Below are 23,273 nucleotides of genomic sequence, written 5' to 3'. Positions count from 1 at the left end.
ATCAGCAGTGTCCCTCTTGGGACTTAAATCCTGACAACCTTTGTCCACATCCTTAAGCACCAATGAGTGGCAGAGGTGCCCTTAGAAGCAACTCCAACTCACCATGCGTGTCATTGTGTGTGAAAGCTTTTGGCGGGGTAGGGAATACACTGCCCCCCCACCCCACCCCCCTGCTGAGGGATCTAGGAAGCCATGGGGTGTGTAGACGAGCCAAATCTGATATGGAATCAGGAACTCCCAACAGAGAGGGCCGAAACTCAGACGTTGGTGTCAGGGGGGGCGGCAATGAGTCAATTTGCATTTCTTTGAGGAATTAAATGCAAGTTTTCAACAAAAAAAACCAGGCCAGGCTAACTGATCATGAGTCACCCAAATATACTACAGTTCCAGGGGTGCCGACGAAGGAGCGGGGAGGGAAATAATCGGTTCAGAAATTAAACGCCGATCACACCTCAGCATTACTCACCGAAGAAACCGCAGGACACATCCAGCGCTAGACTAAACACGGCACAAAATGCAGCTTCACACCCTAAACACGACCCAGGGGACAGGATGCCGGAGCACCTGTATCTCACAGACTCCAACTGCTGGTTCACACCGGTCTCAGAGAGAAGTACCATTTAAAAAAAAAAAAGTTATCAGGTGGAAAAAAAAAACCAGAGTAGGTGTGAATCAAAAAAACACGGACTCCCAGGTTACGTGATACTTACAGATGGATTCCCCGGTACTTCGCAAGAGAGACTACAGAAAAGAGTTTTCAGACATTCAACACAGCATCCACTTCGGTCTTTGACAAAGGCAGCCAAAGCCTCAAAGAAGTGACAAAAAAAATTATAAAAAGCATGCAAATGGCTAGGAACGCTGACAGTGTAGTCCACGGCTAGAGAATTATACAGGTGAGTGGCGACAAAGGCCCCTGTTTATTACCGCTGGATGTCACTACCAAGTAGCAGGCGCCGAGAATGCTGACTGCTCGCAGAGTCGGGGCGAGTGTACCATGCGGAGCCAAACTGGAATTTCCTGGCCCTACTGGTCGAGGTGGAGACAGTTTACGATGAAAAAAATAGCGGCCCGAGCCATTTCTTTAACATCGGTTTTAAAACCGACGACTCCAGAGAAGCATCTCACAGGCGATGCAGAAAATGGAGGGAAATCCGCGTCACATGTCGATACACACACTTGACGCTTCAGCTCTGGGGCAGATAAAACAGGAAACAAAATCTCAAAAAGAGGCTTAAAAGGGGTCGTAAAATAAAAACAAAACCCACACAATGAAAATTAAGAGGGGGAAAAAAAAAGCAAGAAAGAGTCTTTGAAAGCTATGCATACATTCCATACTGAAGCACTTCGAAACAGGCCCGTAATATTCGACCGAAGCAACACATTCATCACAACCACTACATCAAGTTTTTATAGATTTCTAAAATAAATTTCTGCGAGCTAATGACAATGTCAGGAGTTCCTATGAGGGGAATACCAACGAGATAATCCCCAGCGTCGGTTGAAAACAAGCAGCCTCACCTCAAGGCAAACAAAACCAGACACCGAATTTAAACCAGTTTTCCCTGGTTCGCTTCTATATCCAGTTTAAATCTTGACCAGCAGGTAGCCCCACATTTCAGGCGAGTGCTGCTTGGATTTTTAGAGCCAGCGCACACACAACATCACGCGTGACACCGCCACAAACATAACGGTCACGGTGCATTGACATTACAAGTTATTAGAAGTCATTCGAGGGATATTTTCAGGCAACTAATTCACAGGTAACATCCGAGTACGTTATTGAAGGGTGTAGGCAAAAATATTAATCTTATATATACCACATTTTCTCTGGCAAACAAGATGCCCTGACAAAACGTCAGTGACAATCACGATAAATGCGAGGGCGACTTCCTCTCATTTGCTAGTTTTTCAGACAGCAAAGACTAGACCACCAAAACCACGGTGAGTGGGAGTCATGTCACAGACCAAGGGCCACCAGGACTGAAAAGGGAACTACTAGTGCCACAGTGATAAGAAGCCCAATTTTCTCCACTTCTCCTCTCCAACTGGGCACCCAAAAGCCACCCAAAGCTATATTCTTAATGTTCCCGAACATGCAACAATAAACCACCGGGTGCGTGTGTGTTTTGAAACGGAATCGGCGGTGCGCATCCCAAAAATCACGCCTTGTGAAATGTCAGAATCCCACTGTGACACTATTTTCAGAATCATTATTCATATTTATGTCACAGGCTATAAATAAAGATGGAGTTTGACCACACGAACAAACTGTAGCATACATTGGGGCTGACTAAATCAACTGGTGATTCACAGTTTAGTTTTGTGTGTGTGTGTGTGTGTGTGTGTGTGTGTGTTTAACAGAACACTGTCAGCAATATCACCCATGTGAATATGAATGGATCTGAGAGGCAGTATGATATTGGGAGGAACAACCTACATATTTAAATGCAAAAGTCTATTTTGTTTTTTTTTTTGGGTGGGGGGTGAAGCCAAACTAAATACTAGGGTTATTCCCCAGTTTCCTATGCTCCTGTAAATGTGTCAACAAAACATGTTACATAATGTACATATACAATAACATTCAAAGAGACCCCAGCAATTATTCATTTTAAATTCCTCCATCTTCTCTGGTTTTCTAATGCTCTGTTTCCCTGTCTCTGAAACGTGAGCAAGGAACTTTGAAAAAACAGGACTGCACAATAGCACGTCTCTTCAGTGTGTCGTCTCATTCAGATCTGCAGACTGTTTTCTGGTTGAGTAAAATTCCAAGCAAGTCCTGAACATGCAATGCGTTTCAAATGAACGACCAAACATTATAAGGGAAAACCTATGCAGGAGGTGGTAACGACGTTTGATAACTGCAAAAACGGAAACAGAACCATATACACCTTTAATCGATCGTGCGTTTTAGCTACTTACTAAGCATTCGTTTGAAGTTTTGATCGGTTTAATTGGATCTTACCCTTATACGACAATTGCAAACAGAGTGGTTCTTTAAAAACTGATTGAATACAGCTTCCCCAAATGTAACTGCATCCCAGCTTAAATGTAGCAACATACAGGTGTTAATATAAATATGCGGTTACAGGTGAAAAGTAACTATTGAGGGCAGCAAGTGTGTGGCGACTGAAATGTACGAATCCACGACGCATTAATTCAGAAAAGCTGCTTTATGTGGATTCATTTCCCACCTCCTTGTGTGATGGGTAGGATTTGATCGGAGGACTAAATACCCCCCATCAGTATCACGGATTTAACAATGTATCAGGAATTTAACAATGCATCAGGGACAATTATCTGCCATAAACAAGCCGCAAAAAAGTCCATACCATACATGTTGGGAAAAATAACATTTATGCCGGTTTCATTTTCAGAGTAAAACAGAATTCCCGGCTTCCTTGGGGCATTTAAATGTATGCCTGTCATCATCTTTTCGCCTGAATCCGAACAATTTATCCGTAGACCCCCACGTTTCCATCGTGCATTTTCATCACGTTTCAACCCAGTCGTTACACCACATTTCACGGCTACTGTTCGCTGTTAAGATGTAACTAAAGTGCGGATAACTGGCGAGCGGCGATCACTTGTAGAATCGATCTCCGTAAGTAATGGGGGCACAGCTTTGTGAGGCTGTCACGGATGGGCACGAAATCGGCTTTGCCTGGGCTTCAACTTTCTTTTGTCCTTATTAAATCGTGTGGCCTCGGCTGTAACTCCCGGACTTTGGGAGGCCGAAGGGGTTAACAGTAGGCTACGGATCGCAGGGACACTCCGGACCGATGAAAACGTGTGTGTTCCCCAGGTAGAAACAGCATGGATGCACGTCCGAAATAACACATTTAAGCGTGCACGACTACATTCCCATACTGCAGCAGAGGGCACCGCGAGTCCTTTCACCCACAACCCACCCCCCCCCCTTTCAAACTGCACTTTTCCGTGAAAAGATGACCTCCGGTGTGTAACTGCAGGCCCAGGGTCGCCATACACACACACACATACACACAGACACATACAACAACACGCACAGCATGCATACACCAGCAAGCGGAAAAAAGAAACATACAATAAGGAAAACCCATACGTAATGCAATTCCTACAAGCCGCTCAAAAAGAAGCCTTCGTCAAAAAAAAAACCCGATCAACTCGATTCATTTTAAACTTACGGCAACTGACCTGTTCGAGAGCACAACAGTCCGCTAGATATTGGGTTGAATCCGAGTTAAATGTACTTTCAGTAAAACAAAGAGGCGAAAATGTCCGGGCAATCCCGAAACAGACCGAGCAGCCACTCCGAGCGAACGGCTGCGCATGCGCATGACAAGCAGCGCGGAGGTGGGGGCGCAATTGGAGAGGAGGAGACAAGCAAGCGGCGCTGTGTCTTACAGATCCCAGCACGTTTCCAATACTGCTGATCAGGACCCCAAATCAACCGGAATACTATATTACACTTAATAGCGAAATTAAGTCTCACAGACATTTACAACCTGCATACTTTTCTACACGTGATTAATGTGTTTCTCTGCGCCATATTAATATGATAGGACTTTGAGAAGTGGACGCAAAAATATGGAATATTTTGTCGTACAATTAAATGTCACATGAATTGCTAGACCGGAAACTTCACGTTTTGATCTTTATAGTTATGTCTCTTTACAATTCTTCGTGGCTTGTATTTTAGTTTGATGAAGATTAATCAATGCAAACAATCGTCAAATGTCAAAAATCTCATTATGAGAAATAACCCTAATCCTAACCTAGATGACTAATGAGCTGAATTTAACGTCAGAGTTTTTCACAGCAGCCCCATACAAGCGTTCTAATGTATAACATAAATGTATGATTATAGGAGGATGTGAACATATTGCATATTTCTGTGTAGATATCAGGGTTAGTTTGGGATTAAAGATTGGAATTCCATTTTTTTTTTGGGGGGGGGGGGGTTGTCGGGTGGTAATCATTGGCTCACCAAGAAGATGCCCAGTGTGCCAGATGGCCAAGTCCAGTCCTGGTATATATCATATGCTGTTTTAAATGTTATTTTTAATTAACTGCTTGAGGTTATCCAATATGCAAACTAAGTGTTACTTTTTGTTAAACAGCAACTTAGTAATAAATAAAGTGTTGCATTTGAAATTTCACCTTGTGTTACATATACTTTGTTGAGTAATTTCATTGCGGGGGCAAGGTGTCACAAATTTGTTATGTGTTATTAATCAATAAGAAGTCACAAGTGACTATAGAAAGCATATCGAATTATACACGAAACCCTCCCATTTCTTTTAATATGCAAATAATTATTCAATAGTACCACATTGTGGACTGATATTGAAAAAATTGGGAAAAAATTTTAATCGGTGACAACATTCCCCAAATTAGAGACTGTGTGGATTTCAGTCAGAGCATTTCACCTTTTGTGAGATGGTCAGACATAATGTGTTTGGAGCCCACTGGGTTTTTAAAAAATATAAATAAAGTAATGTGCAATTTATCTTTGCATTTTTGGTCATTGGTAGCAAGTGGTGTACTGATTAAAGAGCATGACTTTGTCATGGAAATGCTGCTGATTTGTGTGTCGTGAGGGGCCACTGTGAGGGGCCACTGTGAGGGGCCACTGTGCCGCAGGTAGCTCATTTGAAGCTGTTTTAGCAAACATCCAGCTGTATTTATGGTGAATGTTTCTGCTGGGTAATGTGGTCTTTACCTAAACCTGCACAACTCGTTATTTTCACAATAATCCAGGTCAAGTACCGCCCTCAGGGGTCACATACCAGCTGTTAAACTTACAAACTTCAGATTAGCCCACAGTATATTTCACTGCCACACTCCCTCCAGCACTCAGTGCTGACTGTAACTCTTCTTACCTTTGATGAGATGCCTTCTAGATTGCATTATAACACTGATAACATAACCTGCATGTTTATTTGGACAGGTGAAATTCCGGCATGTTCAGGGCAGCTCAAACTCCGACTCCCCTTCTTACAGGTATTGCCATTTACTGAGATATGTAAGTTTCATAAAAAATGCATGGTGTGTGAGTGTGCCCTGTGCTGGCTTGGCGCCCCATCCTGGGTTGTTCCCTGCCTGGCAACCATTGCCTGTGGGATGGGCTCCGGACCCCCGCGACCCTAAATTGGACAAGTGGTTTCAGAAAAATGGATGGATGGATGCCGGCATTAAATTTAAGGGGGATGTGTCCCCCTCACATTTCATAATTATTCATTTGGACCCCCCATGTTTAACATAAAATATTAGTTTTATTGCCAGTGTGTTCCCCCCACATTCAAACATGTTTCTGATGCCCCTGGATGGATGGATGGATGGATGGATGGATGGATGGATGGATGGATGGATGGATGGATGGATGGAAACAGGGACGCATTACGGACCGGGCCAGCGGGGCCGCTGCCAGGGGTCCTTGGAGTGCAGGGGGGCCCGTGGGGCCCCTAGCCCAAAACAATTTGCAAAGCTTATCAACAATGTATTTTCATTTGTCTATTTTAGAGGGCCTGCATTCTTTGATCCTCTGCCTACAAGGACCCCTGACCCTATAGGGAGGGTGTTTGGCTGTCAAGGGCCCTTGAATTGTGGTGGTTGTGGTGGTGGTGCTGGTGGTGGTGGGGGGGGGGGGGGCTCGCGAACGTTTTGCCCAGGGGCCCACACAACCCATACTCCGTCCCTGGATGGATGGATGGATGGATGGATGGATATAACACCTGACTGCATGTCTTTACCAAGTGATGCAGTGTACTTTCCAAACTATTTGTGCCTACAGCTTGTCTGTATGGTGTTTGCGCTACACCATAAGTCACCAAACACTGCATATCATTTGAAATGTCATTTAAATGAATCCAATTTAACTTCTTGCCTTCATTAATGGATATGTGTTGTCTTGGTGCCCCTGTCAGAAAATCCCAGAAGTGCTTCAACTTTCAACTAAAAGTGCCAAGTAAGTGATAATTAGCGCAGAGCTTAACTGTGTTTATTTATAAGTCTAAAGGATTTATGAAAGGAGCCTGTTCCAAAAGGGTCCCATATTTCCGAGATGAATTAAATTGATTCCAATCATTGAATAAAACAATTGCGACATTTTCCTGAATGGATTTAATCACAGTGGAAGTGCAGTGAGATGCTTTGCCAAACATATGTGGGGAAGCAAATCCACAAATATTTCATTTGCAGGGAACTAGGGAAAAAAGACAACATTTATAAAGTAAACAACGGAGGATGAATTGGTTAATTATTTAATACAATATTGCAGCAGTACATGCGAACAAATAATCATGGTCTTACGTGTACAATCAAAGGTTTCTGCTCCGTTTTCATTGTGCCCACTGGAAAGGATGACAATGGAAATGTACTGTTTTGTAATCCATCCATCCATTTTCCAAACCGCTTATCCAGTGGGTCGCGGGGGGTCCGGAGCCTATCCCGGAAGCAAGTTCTGTACTCCGTTTTCAGAAAATAAGACTTTCGCGATTACTTACGAATGTACTGTAGTCCCATCGCGTTATTATTCTCAATCCAGATTCTTGCTTCACACGCCCATACACGGATCGCTACATGCACGCTGCCGTGCACGGACCCGGACCGCAAGGTGCGCGCCTCACCTTACAATCTGGGCTAAACTGAATTTCTTTGACATCAGGAAGAAATCGGTTCTTTCCCCGTTATTATCAACCGCACATGCTGCCAAATATAAGATCTCCTTCAAATTCGAACGTGAGATTTTACTAGCGCACAGCAGATCAATACTGCAGCAGGTATCCAAGTGAACGGGGTCTAGCAACGTCCATGCTTCTCCAGCTGCCCTGAGGCTGAAGGAACACAGCAGGCCACGTCTGCAGTCCATGGTACAGTCTCAGAGTCACTTCAGCCAGAAGCCTGCTTCATTAATGGTCACTGTGCAGTCACAATATGGATCCACATGCAATGACTTTTTTATCCATATATACATTTTTATACTGTTTCATACAGGAAATGATTTACATGAAATATTTCAACAAGTAATTCTGTAAGTACATCTATGAGGCCTTTTCCAGAATTCGCAGGATTCGAGACTACTAGTAGGTCTACCAGTTCTGGCTTCAGACCACTGCAGGTGATTCAAAACGTGGCAGCGCACTGGGACTCGCATGACGTTCACGTCCTTGGTTCTGGCTTACAGGCTCATTAGTGGACAGGGACCCATCTCCATCAAAAAGCTCCTCAAACCTGTGTCTCGTCATCGGTAAGAAAATCAATGGCCCCCGGAGCCCCCTCCACTGCGACAGAAGTGTCACTCCACATGGTTCTTCTACGATTACAAAGGATATGAGTCCACTTCCTGAACAATTACACCACGTTCTTGTAATATAATTTTGCATTCTGGCCAATGGTGAACACAGCACAATTATATTAAGAATATTAGATTCTTTGTGAAAGATATAGCACAGACGTGTTGGGGGGGGCAGGGCGGTAAGAGGCGTGGCCACGCCATTCAGTCTGTCACATGACTCTTGCTCGTGTGAGTCACCCGGTTCACTGCCTGTCAAAGACTGTCCTGTTCTGACAAATGGTTAAGTCTTATGAGTGGTCAGTCAACAGCAATTAAAAAATTAAAAAAAAAAAAACTATTTACCATTAATAAGAACTGTGCAAATTACGGAAATCCTACATTTTTCTCCAACAATCACATGCATTTATGATAAATGTCTGTTAAAAGTTTGAACAACATAATACAGTATTATACTTTAAAATAACAAACGCCACGCTGCTCTTTGCTCAATAATAATAAAGAATAATAATAATAATAATAATAATAAAAACGGCGAGGATCGAATTACTTCAGTTATGAACTATCCCTTGAATTATTCAAAGGCTTTGCATTGTAAGAAATAGGCCTAGTATGTTAAACGAAGGTGGAACAGCTGAACTTTAAATGAACAGCAAACTCGAAGTGGTAGAACGGTGAAGACGCTTTTCATGTAACACGACCGGCTCTATGACTGCAATCGCAATAAACTCCATGTTAGCCTAAACAAGGGAGGGGTTTATGCATTGTGCTGACGGGTGCGGCGTCCTGGCGCTCTGGGAGCGTCTGTCAGTAGCTGTCATTTTCTTCCATCCATTCTTTAAAAAAATGCCGGTATGGAGTAGCATGTGGTCGCAACCCTGAGCAATTTTATATAATGGATTGACGCTGAAAATGTTTCTTGTAGAGAAAGCAATGCTCATCGTTTGAATAGGAACGGTTTATCTTCCCATTTCTCGATGTGGTTTCTGAATTTTCATTCTGAGATAATCACGGAAGTGTCTGAGAATGGAAGACGATGCAGATTCCGACTTGGATGAAGTTGCTCAGCAGAATGGAGTGGGATTCAAAGTGTACAGGAGAAGATGGTTCATCTTGTTCGTGCTATGTCTGTTAAACTGCTCCAATGCATCGGTAAGTATTTTTCAGAAAGCCCAGTTCACTCCCTTAGGTATACCAAACCCAAATGGGGTTTTAAGTGTTATTTATATGGTGATCACGTGATTCTCTTACGCAAACTTCGCCAAGAGGTGTAATATTTGTTAAAGAAATTACAAACTGGTACTAATACAGCGGTAGTGGTATATTAAGTGTTCAGTGTTAACTAATATTTTAAGAAAAAAAATATATATAAAAGTTGAGACAATTATTACTTAATATATAATACTATTAAGATGCAATAATGATGCATATACAAATGCGTAATTCAGGTATTATGAACTGTCCTCGCCTCACCGTGGAGTCCTTGAAATATTGCCATTGCAACGGGATTACTTTCGTGCATACAAACAAATTTCGAGAGATTGACTTATTTCATTGTATTTTCCCTCTGGGGCTGTGTTAAGCTCATCTGCATTACAATAAGTGTGAGCGCGTGCGGCGCCCTTCGCTCATTAATCACTGGGAGAGGGCGAGCCACAGGTGTCTCGCGGGAGGTCCGCATCGCGCGTGCATTTGCTATCACTTACACATTAGAATTCCTCTATAACATATGCGCATCATCAACGGTAGTCTACATTACAGCTGTTAGCATTGTTTGTGTCAGAAATATGGGACTTGGAACATGAAGCTTTCGAAGAGAGTGCATTGCTGCTTCTGGAGCAGTTGGTTGTGATATAAAGAGTGATTTCTGAAGTTTTTGATGTACAGAGTGTAATTTCTGCTGTGCAGGTGCAGCACCCTTCTGTTACATCTGGTATGGTAGCATCAGGAAGACTGTTTAGTTTGCGGAGTCCAACAGCAACAAGTCGGGATTTTAGTCGTTCAGATCTGCATCTTGGTTTAGTGTTTTTCCTAAACATGTCACCATAACTTTACCTCCAGACTCCATCCAGTGCCTGCCAGGATGCCTTGGGATCAGCATGCATATACCTCCCCCCCCCCCACCCCACCCCACAGACTTGCTAAGTGGATTATCCTCTTTACACATTATAGGTCACACTCTGTCATTTCAAGGAACTGTGGGCAATCTGAGAAGCGGTACATGCGGCTCCAATAAGACGCCCCGCTTTTGTCATGAGGGGCCGAGCAGCCCGATTCGCTCTGAATAATACAGAGCTGAATAATCTCGCAGGTCTTATGGCATGATTGTCGGAGTTTGTCCAGTTTCTTAGGGCACCGGCCCTGTGGGGGAAGTATCCGGAAAGGCCCCGGGCCCCGGGTTGCGGAGTTTACGCTCCCCACCTACTTTCAGTTCCAGTTTCCCTCCCTATGAAAACCCAAACCCGATTCCTCAGTCTGTCAGTCTCCAGCAAACAATCTTAAGCACCCGATGGATCCTGAATGTCTGAGGATCCCCCCCCCCTCCACCCCCGTTTTTAAACGTAAGCGAAAGAATTTCACTGAGCGAGAGAAATCAAGGAGACAGGAGTTCAGAATGTGACTTTTCCGTGCATTTAACAGTTCTGCGGCATTGTCCGGCCTGAGCTGGGATTCTGTGTGATTCCTACAGCAAGCCGTGGATGAAATGGGCATCCCTCCCATTTGAATCTCCTGCATAAGATTGATTAACTTAAGCACAGAATATTTCAATTCACTGATTAGTTAGATGGTTCCCTTTGTCTAACAAAATGGTAGAATCTGTGATAATGGATGATGACGTTAAAACAATAAACCCAAAAATGCATAAATACTGAATTTACAGGGCAGGGAATGAAAAGGTGTGATGAATGGAGATGAGGTGGAAATGAGGTCGTCAGTGGTGTGATTCAGGAAACCACAGCACAGCACTGATATAATCGACCACATTTCTTGATTAAGTCAATGTTTCAGTATATATACATTTGTATAGAGCACTATATGCACCATGAGCTGTACCATCTAATCATATATAAATCATGTGTTATAGGGCTGCCCCAGTGTATTCTGGGTGACGGGTAGCATTAAAAATGTAGACTGTTCAGAGCTCAAATGAGGTTACTGAGAATGTGAATGAAAACCTATTACTGTCTGCAGACGGTTTGGTGGAAAGAACTGTGTACAGTGTTGATGGAGACAAACCGATAGCTGTTACCTGTTTGTCTGCCTTAAGCGTTAAAAATAATGGGGACTCTGGATGCTATCCTGTCAGTACAAGGCGGGGATAGACCTTGTATGGGATGCCAGTCCATTGCCGGCCACATAAACGCACCCAACATGTACACAACCATGCAGTGCAGGAAGCTCAGATACGCTAGTTGGCCAACTGCATGCCTTTGGACTACAAGAGGATTCCGACACATTTGGAAGAATTCTGCATGACACACAGAGAACATGCAAAGTCCATGTGTACAAAGTGGGATGTGAACTCTTGGACGTATGAGGCAACATTACTACCCGCTGGACCACCACACCAGGGATTAATTTCATATTGGAAAGTCACAAGGAAAACTGGCAACGATATTCTAGACGGTTGTTAAAAAGCGAAAGCTAAAAATGTACAGTGTTTAAGTCCTTATCTTACACCAACAATCAGCTGTGTGCTGTTTAGCCAATTGATTGACGCACTAATTAAAAAGGACTAGTGCAGTTTGTTAGCGAGTTTGTGTATAAATCAATAATTATGAAGCTTGAAGTCAGGTGCTAATGAACTGCGATTGTATTATATAAGGTTAGTCATGTTTGGTCACGAGATTTAATACGCTGTGTCAGCTGTAAAGTGACACAGCGTATTCCTTCTGCTTGCGCATGTTGGCTCGACAAGCCAAGTGGGGGGAGGGTGAACATAACCGAGGATGATCCCTGGGAGGAATTCTTTCGTATACAGCAGGAACGTAAAGTGGAACCGGTGCAAACACGCAGTGCACAGACAGTGCACATGAGGATATGGTGCAGGGAATGGAAGTAAATAACAGCTGCATTATATGCAGTTAGAACAGATGGTGCAGCACTGTCGCGGCGCAAGAGATGAAATGTTGCCCTGAAGTGTGGTGGCTGCCATGTTGGGAGGAGGCGATGTGGTGCCCCGTTGGGAGGAGGCGATGTGGTGCCCCGTTGGGAGGAGGCGATGTGGTGCCCCGTTGGGAGGAGGCGATGTGGTGCCCCTTTGGCAGCAGGCAGAAAAGTTCCCCAGCAGTCCTTCGCTCACCATGGTGCTGGAGAAGAGGCTGATACGCCGTCCTTTAAATCCAGCGTGGTGGTGACTGATTGACTGATTAAACGCACAGCTTTGGTTTGCTGTGGTGAGGCGCCGTAGGAGTCTGACAGCTGACTCGGGGGGGGGGGGGGGGGGGGCTGCGGGAAGTGTCTGTCAGTCATCAGATCAGATGACGTTTGATCACACGAAGCGAACTTTTCCATCGCCCTTACTGCGACTCTGTCACATGTGACTGAATAGCAAGGAGCCGTGAGGTAACTTTTCACATTCATTTGGATTTTGAAATCATTTTCCAGCTACCATGGATACTTCTACTGTGGGGTTTTGTGTATGTAATTTCACTGCCCTTTGACTGTTATTTCAACATGTTCTTCAATATCAGTTCTATTATGCAGTAATATGATAACTGATTGTATGAGTCATTCGTCAGATGGCTAGTAGTTTAATTGACTTGTGTTTACGTTATTAATTCTGTCACCCTTCTGCATTTTGTTCACAGATTGTTCACTAACATATGTGGACTAATGGTGTTCAGTTTCTGAAACTGAGACTGAAACTGCAATACAAACATTTACGATCTCGTGTCAGAGTTCCGGAAGACCTCAACTCACCACCGCTCAGTTATGTTACTAATGTTACAAAACTCATGATGGAGTGATCACGCCTGCAGTAGATGATAGGCCAGTGAAGCTGAGATTGCAGAGAACCTGGGCTCATTCAGGTCAGCGGTGCCGGAACATTTTGATTATCAGTTGCAGTGTAGGAATCACAATCGTGTCATAGACAAAACGTGCACAATTTGTTACAAGTATTTCACAAAACTAAGTCAGTGTGCAGGCAAGCCTTCAAATATGTAAACGCACTGCTCTACTGAAATCAATGCCAGGGTGATGTCACTGATGGAATCATGGCTGGAAAACCGAACTCTGCATTTGGGGAATTGTTACTACACCTCCGATGTGGACATTTAATATAGATAAACTTGATTCATTTGCACGGGGAAATTTAAGTAGTGGAACAGTTAGTAAGACCAATCCTCTTAGAATCAGTGTGAATTGTTTTTCAAAGAGTTGGCAGTGCGGTGAAGTGCCTTAACGTGTCGATTTGGGGGGGGGGGGGCTCTGTGGCTCAGTGGGTTAGGACCGCCATGCCTGTAATCTGATGGTTGCTGGTTCAAATCCCAGGGACAGTAGAGTGATGTAACCGTTGGCCCCCTGAACAGGGCCCATTACCCCAGTTGTTCCAGGAACTGTCTGACCCTGTATGTTGATTTGGATATAAGTGTCTGCTACTTAAATAAAATGTAAATTCTTCCTGTCTTCCTCAGTCGTCTCTGTCCGTTTCCACAGCTATGGCTGACCTTTGCCCCAGTAGCAGATCAGACGGCCCGGTACCTGGGGGTCTCCCTGGACCAAGTCAACTGGCTGTCGCTTGTCTACATGGTGGTGGCCGTTCCCCTTGGCTTCATCACCACGTGGGTGCTTGACACGTGGGGGCTGCGGGTCTCGGTAGGTGGGAGCTGAAAACAGCACAGAGAGTTGGGTAAAATAATGGGTAAAATGCACTGGTGTCATCACACTGGAATATTCCATTGAATACAGTGATGTAAAAGAAAACAAATAATGATTAAAATATTGTCGAGTTGAGGCTTTATTGTCACACTAGCCATATTCAGCACACTGCATACCGTGACGTCAAATAGCCTTCCCCATGTGTATAACATGCATGGATTGAGAGGATAAGTGTGGGGGGGCATGTATGTAACACTGACACATGATGTACACCCTTGTGTAAATTAATTGTCACAAGATATCACACAGTCATGCATGTGGCAGCCAGGGATCTGCTGGTAGAAAGTACGCTGAGTGCAAGGGTGGAGGAGGCACTGTGCCCACAGACTGGCAGGCCTGTTTGGGTGGGGTTAGAGCTCAGTGGATGGACATAGAAGGCACTGTGCCCACAGACTGGCAGGCCTGCTCAGGGGGGGTTATAGCTGGGAGGTATGACTGAGTGGATGGATATAGGAGGCACTGTGCTCACAGACTGGCAGGCCTGTTTGGGTGGGGTTAGAGCTGAGTGGATGGACAGAGGAGACACTGTGCCCACAGACTGGCAGGCCTGCTCAGGGGGGGTTATAGCTGGGAGGTATGACTGAGTGGATGGATATAGGAGGCACTGTGCTCGCAGACTGGCAGGCCTGTTTGGGTGGGGTTAGAGCTGAGTGGATGGACAGAGGAGACACTGTGCCCACAGACTGGCAGGCCTGCTCAGGGGGGGTTATAGCTGGGAGGTATGACTGAGTGGATGGATATAGGAGGCACTGTGCTCGCAGACTGGCAGGCCTGTTTGGGTGGGGTTAGAGCTGAGTGGATGGACAGAGGAGACACTGTGCCCACAGACTGGCAGGCCTGCTCGGGTGGGGTTATAGCTCAGTGGATGGACAGAGGAGACACTGTGCCCACAGACTGGCAGGCCTGCTTGGGTGGGGTTATAGCTCAGTGGATGGACAGAGGAGACACTGTGCCCACAGACTGGCAGGCCTGCTTGGGTGGGGTTATAGCTCAGTGGATGGACAGAGGAGACACTGTGCCCACAGACTGGCAGGCCTGCTCGGGTGGGGTTATAGCTCAGTGGATGGACAGAGGAGACACTGTGCCCACAGACTGGCAGGCCTGCTTGGGTGGGGTTAGAGCCGGGGGATATGACTGTGCTTCAGCCATCCATGTATGTTTCGAGTGAATTCTCTGTGGTTCTGGTGCCCCGCCCTGTCATTGTGGGGTTTCCTCTGGGCTCACTGGTTTTCCCTCACATGGCGAGTAAAAGTGGGAAGGTGGTAAAATCCCTCATAAAGATTCAGTTCATAGTTCAGATTCGCCAGATACATTATTTTTAAGGCGAATTTAGTGTAAAGTGCAAACATACTGATCCTGACTTGATTTTTGAAGCTAGAAGGTGCAGACAAGAAGACAAGGGGGGGGGGGGGGGGTCGTGCCACATGCTAGTCAAGAAATTAGCCTGATAACAGTATTCATAGAAAACATGGCATAAAACAAACAGCAGTTTTCATCTTACCTGTTCTGTTGTGAACAAGGAGTCAACGATTCTAAGAACCACATTATTATTTTTGTATTGATGTTAAAGGTCTTGAGTTTTTGAGGAGAATTAATTTCAGCAAAGGATTTTTTTATATTAAACGCAGGGGAGTGCAGTACGAGAACATGGGGAAGAAAAAATCATACGACCTATGAATCTTAGCAATAAACAGTGTGTTTACAGCTTGGTGTATGTTATACAGTAAATGTAAATGAATGTAATGCATGTTTCTCCAAGCTGTCTCCCGTCTACATAAGGAGATCCAGCGAGCATCTTTCCGTACGGACCACTTAGTACAGCCGGCGAGCTGACATTGCGTGGCTTCTGAATTTCTGCGTGGAGGGCAGGGACAACCTCCATGGCCTGCTGGTTCTCACCCCATCACATGGCTTAATTGTTTATTTAAAGTTGTCTAAAGAGCGGCAGGCCTTCATCGGTGCTCCTTGGTTTAGTTTGAGTCCCGTTGAAAGGTAGATCTAAAAATTATACGCATTGGAGCCTTTAATATCCTTCTGTGCTGACTCAAACAGCCCAGTTGGTACTGGAAGCACTACCGGAAACTGCGTTATTATTAGTATTCTTGTTGGTGACTCCTTCAGCTTAATTGAATCCTATGTCCATATCCCCCCCCCCCAAACCTTCCTCTGTCTTGTGACTCAGCTGATCCTGGGCTCCTGGCTGAACATGGTGGGCAGTCTTCTCCGCTACCTCAGTACCCTGAAGTGCCTGCCGGCCGTGCTGTGGGGCTTCCCCCTGCTGATGTGCGGCCAGACCCTGTGCGCCGCGGCCCAGCCGCTGGTCATCTTCTCTCCCACCAAGCTGGCTGCGCTCTGGTTCCCCGAGCACCAGAGGGCCACCGCCAACATGATAGCCTCCATGTGTGCGTAAATGAATCTCGTCCTCCTACATCACCATTCGTCTGCCACTCTACCCTCACAGGAGCCATTCGAAGATGTTTGAATAATTCTGCTAAGAAAACAATACGTTTAAATGAGGTGGGGCTCATTTTTTTAAGAGGTCGTCTGATTTGAGTGGTTTTGTACCTGTTTTGTCTGTTGTCTAATCCAATGCCCCCTTTTTTCGAATGAAGATAATCTGACATTTATATTAAGGTTACTGGCTGACAGACCCCCAATTGTGCTTACATACCCTTTCCGACTTTCAGCAAACCCCCTGGGTCTTCTGTTTGCCAATATATTCTCCCCCATGATTGCTGGGAGTGCTGGCAACCTTCCCTTACTGGTAAGCCTTCGAGAGAAAGACATTTCACTTTGAGCTCTTGATGGCTTTGTACTCTGCATGGCAGATTTGACTATGTTTTAATGACCCGCTTTCAGATGCCTTTCAACGTTTAGCAAAATCTGGATTAATCTACAGTGAAATGGAAAGAAACCATTCATGCTAAGTTTCTGCGTCTGTTTTCCCCTACAGCTGGGAATTTATGTTATACCAGCATCTATCGTCTGTTTCCTAGCAACACTGGGTATCCGCGGGGGTGTACCCCCATCGCCTCCATCAGCCAGTGCCGAGACTTCCAGTTCAGAGCCTTTCTTGCAGGGAATTAAACAGGTGAGGGGTCTGCAGTACCTTCACCACATGTCTAGTGGCACCGTTGTACCAATAGAGGTGTTTCCGTACAAAAGCTATAGCTCTGTCTAATTTGTGAAGCAACTGGCCAGTATTCTCACACTCAGTTGCGTTACCAAATATTGAAACAGATCTTTCAAGCACTATGACATCATTTTTTTAAGCAAGGCCATGGGTCCAGGAACGCCCATCTGTCTAACGATTCACATGCACAGATTTCCTGCATCACCGCTGGCTTCTCTCCCTGCTCCCTAGTTACTTAGGAACAAGCAGTACATGATTCTTCTGCTATTTTTCGGGACTGGGATCGGCGTCTTCACTTGCTTCTCATCCCTGTTGGAGCAGATCCTCTGTGTCAGAGGATATACGAACGTAAGCATCCCCAAACCCTCGCATTGCCTTGGCGAGAGGCACACGTGACTTGAAGGAAACGTACTAGAAATACGTTCGGCTCTGTGCTCTTTGATATACAGGCAGCTCTTGACTTGCGTTAAACCGACTTAAGTAAATCTGAACTTGCGCAAAAACATCGGAGATTCGTTACAAAAGCACAGAAAGGCAATATATGCCTGTAAGCAATTTAACTATTGAATGTGTTCCTTTCTACGTATTAGTATGTTTTTGCTGTAAAGTGCCTTCAGTGATATAGGAAGGTAATTCCGACTTACGTAAAATTTGACTTGCGTAAAGGTTTGTGGAACGGATTACTTATGTCAGTGGAAATCTGCCTGTAGAAGTATCCGGTTCCAGCTTGAACTTCCGGATACTTGTAGAGAAAAGCACACATGCAAAAAAAAGATCTACAGCCTTTATCTGTTAGCATCAACATGTATATTAAACAATAAGTATAATACCTATAAAACTCATTAGAGAAGTAGCTTCAGAAGAGCAAAATGAGCATAGCTACATGAAAGGGAAACGTACAGTTTGTTTACCGCTGATAACATGCTTATGGAGGCCGACGGCGTTCTTAGCTCTGCATGTCCATGCTGAGATGCTGGGAAGGTCAGTGACCTGTACCGTGGCCTCTCTGTCTCCCGGGGCAGGACTTTTCCGGGCTTTGCGGGGCTCTCTTCATCGTGTTTGGCATCGTGGGGGCAGCCTTTCTCGGGCTTTTCGTCGATCGGACGAAGAAGTTCATGGAAGCCGCCAAGATCAACATGAGCCTGTCGGCGCTGGCCTGCGCCGCCTTGGCGGTGGTGAGCTGGGGCTCCGGACACTCGGGATAAGGGGGGGTGACAGGGATAAGGGGGGGTGACACTGGCACCAGGTATTCACCTCCTTGATGCCGCTCGTTTTGACTGTCCTGCTAGGTGTCTCAGATGCGGAACCAGAAAGCCATGGTGGCAGCCACCTGCTCGCTCTTTGGGTTTTTTGGATTCTCTGTGTTACCGGTCGTGATGGAACTGTCGGTGGAATGTTCCTATCCTGTTGGAGAGGCGTCCTCCGCTGGCCTGATCTTCATATCTGGGTAAGTAACTGTGGGAATATTCAAGCGCTAAACAAGTGAAATATTTCCCCATGGAACTGATCAAGGCAAAAGGAGTCTTGGAGATGGGAAGGACGTGTTCCACCTAACAAGCCCGGTAGCTTGTCTACCTTCTTCCATCTGGGTTGTCACAGTTTACTGAAGTGTTTACTTTCAATGTGTCGAATTCTTTTTGCGGTATTGAAGCAGGCCTGCTCCATGACAGCGTTGTTTTTGCTTTGCTATTCCTTCTGTTTCCCTTCTATGCCATCAGACAGGTCCAGTCAATTTTATACATCGTGGTGCTTCAGGCGTTGACCCAGAAGTTGGCCGATTCTCCATTTTCTGTGTGTGCTCTGGGGGAGGATGCTGCTTTGAGTTGGAGAGGTGAGGGGAAATAAAGCAGACTGGATTTTCTTTTTCACTTTCATAATGCTTCTTGTTTAGACTCCCTACCAAAGCTATAAGCAGAAGTGGAGAGATCAGGCCCAGAAAGTACAAGTCAAGGTTTTGTTTCAACCAACTGGTTGAGTATAAAGAGTCACAGTCACAGAGAACTCATCTTGGTCTGGTTTTGTACTTACTGGACCTGAACTTTCCACCTCTGCCTAGAAGTAATATTCCCATTAGAAAATGGCATAACCAAGAATCATGACAGACAAGAAGTTTTGGGAAAAATGCTCCATGCCTGTAATTTTTAGATTTGGGTCATGTGGTAAATTGTGTACAAATATTTGTTGCGTGGCTACCGGTAGTGTTTTGTTTTCAGTGCATTTTCCCAAATCACCAGAGTAAACTCGTGCTTCCCGTGTCCAAGAACCAGACCAGCTCAATAGTTGCTAAAAATATCTCTGCACATCTGCCAGGAAGATGTTGCTTCTTGCTATCAGCAGTTTCTCACAGCAAGAACAGCAGCATTACATGCCAAGCTGTTTAATCAGTATTTTCACTTCTCCAGCCCGTTCCCGAGAAATACTTTCAGGCATGTGCCCGTAGCGCCAGCAGTAAATGAATACCAAACGCATCCGGATGGGAATAGGATCCTCTGAAATGGCGTGAAACAAGTTTTATTGCGTAATGGGCCGATACTGAGCCGTCTCGCTCCTCTCCTTGTGTCATCTCGGCCTCCATCTTCAGATGTTGTGTGTTTTGTCCTTCCTCAGTGCCGGTGCTGGTGATGGCTGGGTTGTGCTGCATGGCCTCTTGCTTCTTCGTCATCTTATTCCACACGAACTACAGGAGGCTCCAAGCCGAGAAGACGGCCGCTGAGAAAGCTGGAGAGGAGGAGGACACTCCGGGGAACGCACAAGGTGCCATGGTGGAAAATGAGGACTGATTGAGGGGAATCCCCTCCCCCCCAAGAAAAGCATGCTTTAATGTTACTGAGCTTTAATCTGTGGTAGACAATGGTGCCATTAGACTGCAATAACGCTGCTTGGTTTAATCTGGATGTGTTGCGTATTGATACACTTACTTCAGGAACATTGAGTGAAACGTTGACAGTTCATAGCAACTTTTATTGCTGACCTCAGAGTTCCTGGGCTACATTCTAAGATGGATGGATGGATGGATGGACAGATGGACGGGTGGATGGATGGACGGGTGGATGGATGGATGGATGGATGGATGGATGGACGGACGGACGGACGGACGGACGGACGGACGGGTGGATGGATGGATGGATGGATGGACGGACAGATCAATGGATGGGTTCAAACACAAGAAGAAGCCGTTGAGGATGTTTTGAATGACTGATGTATATTTCAAAAGCTGAGATAGAAATTTGATACTTGTTAAACAATGAGCACAACCAGTCTTCTCATGCTTGAAGCAAACAAGCTGTACCGAAGTCTTCCAGAGAGGAAGAAGTTTGTAATTGGAAACGATGATGGAGCGCTGTGTTTTCCTTTGAATTCTTACCGAACCCCGGATTATGCGTTTTGGCTAAAAGGGAAGGTGTACATTGAGTGTCCAGAATGTTTGCCGATCAGCATTCATTGATGCACATGTAGGGCCGAGAGTATTTGGTATGTTATCTGGGATTTATGCACTTTATGCAAATTGTGATACTGGGACATTTGTGTCAGTTTTTAACTTTATTAATTATTTAATTATGTGACAAACTGTAAAGCATTAGGTACTTAGCATATGGATAGTTTGGTGTTATACTGGAATGCTCAGGTTTTCTATATGATCTGCATATTAATCGGTATGCGGAGTCCATGCTTCAGGTTTGGAGCGGGTATCTTAAGGTACAGTTTGAGCAAATATAGACAAACCCATGTGTTTGATTTTGTAACAAGCAGTTCTAGCACCAGCGCAAATGCACCCTTGGTGCTGATCACTGTAGGTACTAAAATGAAGCTGATTTTCAAAGAAACAAGTGGACATTTCAATGTAACAAGTTTGTTATTACTGCTAATCACCGTTTAACCAAAATTACATTCTTCAAATGGGTATCAGAGATGAATGGTGCTCAGATTTGCAAAATGGTTTTTACATTCCATGTATTAAAATTGTATGCCTAAAGTGGCACTTTTAGTAATCTGTAATTGCTCTGAAACCGCTGCTGGTTCTTCAGCAAGCAGCCACCAACTAATTTTAAAGTTATGGCAAATGTATTATATTTTTCCACATCATTTCATCTGACGTACTATGCTTCCAAATCTGTAGTAGCCTTTTGGGAAACTGAAGTATATGTTTGTTACCATGATAACCATGTAAGAATGACCTTACTTATAAAAAAAAAATAAACTTTATATAAGTAAATGTTATTAACAGCGAGATAAACTGTGATGTTTTAATTTATAATCAATCTCCGATCAGTCCATAATTGCATACTTATTTCCAGGATAATGCCATATAGGTTTATCAGGCTCGATATCTTGAATAAGGTCCTTGCTGGGGAACCACTGGACGGAGCTTTAGAATATACATATATATATAATCTCGAAGCTGTTTTCTTTTAGCTCAGCAGAAGTGAAACTTACATATGCTGTCATCGCATAGCTAGAAACAGGTTTCTGGATGACAGTTAAGAGAGATGTGCAGGGAATGTGGAGTTAAAGCCAGTTTCTCCATGATAACAGTAAAGAGAGATGTGCAGGGAATGCAGAATTAAAACCAGTCTCTTCATGATGACGGTAAAGAGAGAAGTGCAGGGGATGTGGAGTTAAAGCCAGTCTCTTCATGATAACTGCAAAGAGAGATGTGCGGGGGATGTGGAGTTAAAACCACCACTCTTTTTGGAATTCATATAGATACTGAGGGCCTGTCTAAATGCCACTAACAGTGTCCAGTTAATATACCAGAGTAGCGCATTCCAGCTATGTCTGCTCTTAGCGTCAGTGAAACGCAGGAGTACCTACTGAAATTCTGAAGCACAAAACTGTTCTTAGGGTGGAGCAGGCGAAGGCGCTGATTCCAGCCACAGAAGGAGAATCATCTAGATGCTCCACAGCAAGTAGAGAGCTGGTGAGGGGCCAGCGGGTGATATGGATATACCCTGCCCCCCCACCCTCGCATATTCTCAAGTATCACATGGTTGTAAAGCCAGATATTCCGGAAACAACTTCATTACTTATTTAATTGCTTAATGTATGTCTCAAATCCCCAACGGCCCAGGCCTGTAATTGTTTGGTCAAAAAACAGGCATACTGCCTGGGCATAAACATGTCAATTTAAGTAACGATGCCAAAGGAAAAGTGCCGCTGTGAGTGTTGCAGCGAGGAACAGTCACGCTGCAACGTTATCTATTCACTGTGCTCCATTTCTTCATGTCAAAATTTAACCACCAGTGCTAACAAAAGAATGTGATTGCTTTGGGGTCCTTTTATCCTTTTGCTCGTACGGTCAGTGGGCGACTCTTTTTTTTCCCCCAGAACATCCTGCAGTCACTCTTTCAAAGTGCTCTGAATTCATTTTCAGAAAAGCGCTTCCAATGTCATCGGCAGCATGAACGTTTTTAATATATCGCAGACCTCTAATACGCTCCGAGCTCCACAAATGACTTGTATAAATGGAAACGACAAACAACATCGAGCGCTACTGAGCTGTAAGGAGTCCGCACGGCAAAGACTGATGCTATGTAATACATTGAATATTTGCTTCACAGAAACGACATCAGCGCTAATTTTAAACTGCCGGCGTCCGTGTGCGGAACGCTGTTATATTAACGCGACAAAATCCATTGGGTTGTGCCATCAGTAGCTCCCAAAATATTTATGTGCTCCTTTGGTTATGCAAATAGTTGTTTTATTTCGTATGATAAGTGAGGCCGTTTGTGAGCAATGGCTTGATGAGTAATTGCATGAAGTTTAAGTCCGGTGTTAGCCTGAGATCACTTTATACAAGGTTAATCATTTTGGTCATGAGATTTAATGCGCTGTGTCAGCTGTAAAGTGCCCCAGATACCTTCTGCTTGCTCACGTTTGATTCACTTGTCACATGGGGGAGGGTGCTGGAGAAAGGCTGATATGCCACCCTTTAAATGCAGTGCGGCGACTGATTAAATGCGCCTTAAATGGGCTGCTCTGGTG

General features: G+C 44.7%; 2 protein-coding genes across 4 annotated transcripts in view; one reads left to right on the top strand and one right to left on the bottom strand.

Moving 5' to 3' along the window:
• LOC125704793 (polycomb group RING finger protein 3) overlaps positions 1 to 4,316 on the bottom strand; it is a 41,628-nt gene extending 37,312 nt beyond the window's left edge. The window contains exon 1 of one of the 2 annotated variants that reach the window (XM_048970811.1): positions 4,177 to 4,316. The gene's annotated coding sequence lies outside the window, so the exon portion shown is untranslated. Of the gene's footprint in view, positions 1 to 710; positions 3,407 to 4,176 lie in introns of those variants that run through there. The other variant, XM_048970814.1, reaches the window with a different exon arrangement.
• Positions 4,317 to 9,032: 4,716 nt separating this feature from the next.
• On the top strand, positions 9,033 to 22,196 carry slc49a3 (solute carrier family 49 member 3). 2 transcript variants are annotated; one of them, XM_048971401.1, is made up of 10 exons: positions 9,033 to 9,427; positions 13,937 to 14,095; positions 16,341 to 16,560; positions 16,846 to 16,922; positions 17,112 to 17,249; positions 17,523 to 17,639; positions 18,314 to 18,466; positions 18,581 to 18,738; positions 19,010 to 19,122; positions 19,899 to 22,195. In XM_048971401.1, exons 1-10 carry the CDS (start codon positions 9,302 to 9,304, stop codon positions 20,069 to 20,071), a joined length of 1,434 nt encoding a protein of 477 aa, XP_048827358.1. In that variant the 5' UTR covers positions 9,033 to 9,301; the 3' UTR covers positions 20,072 to 22,195. The 2 variants fall into 2 exon arrangements, with proteins under 2 accessions (XP_048827358.1, XP_048827359.1); XM_048971402.1 differs by having other exon boundaries at positions 9,321 to 9,427; positions 13,915 to 14,095; positions 19,899 to 22,196.
• The last annotated feature ends 1,077 nt before the right edge of the window (positions 22,197 to 23,273 follow it).

The sequence above is a fragment of the Brienomyrus brachyistius genome, chromosome 12 (assembly GCF_023856365.1).
Source record: "Brienomyrus brachyistius isolate T26 chromosome 12, BBRACH_0.4, whole genome shotgun sequence".
NCBI lineage: Eukaryota > Metazoa > Chordata > Actinopteri > Osteoglossiformes > Mormyridae > Brienomyrus > Brienomyrus brachyistius.
Note: the sequence above shows the minus strand (reverse complement) of the source record. Positions and strands in the feature narration are given on the sequence as shown.

What these genes read in the sequence shown, in the direction of transcription:
- slc49a3 (XM_048971401.1), top strand. Translation starts at nt 9,302, where the DNA reads ATGGAAGACGATGCAGATTCCGACTTGGATGAAGTTGCTCAGCAGAAT. An exon ending in TAAACTGCTCCAATGCATCG is followed by an intron (nt 9,428 to 13,936) that starts GTAAGTATTTTT and finishes CCGTTTCCACAG; the next exon opens with CTATGGCTGACCTTTGCCCC. An exon ending in TCTTGCAGGGAATTAAACAG is followed by an intron (nt 17,250 to 17,522) that starts GTGAGGGGTCTG and finishes CCTGCTCCCTAG; the next exon opens with TTACTTAGGAACAAGCAGTA.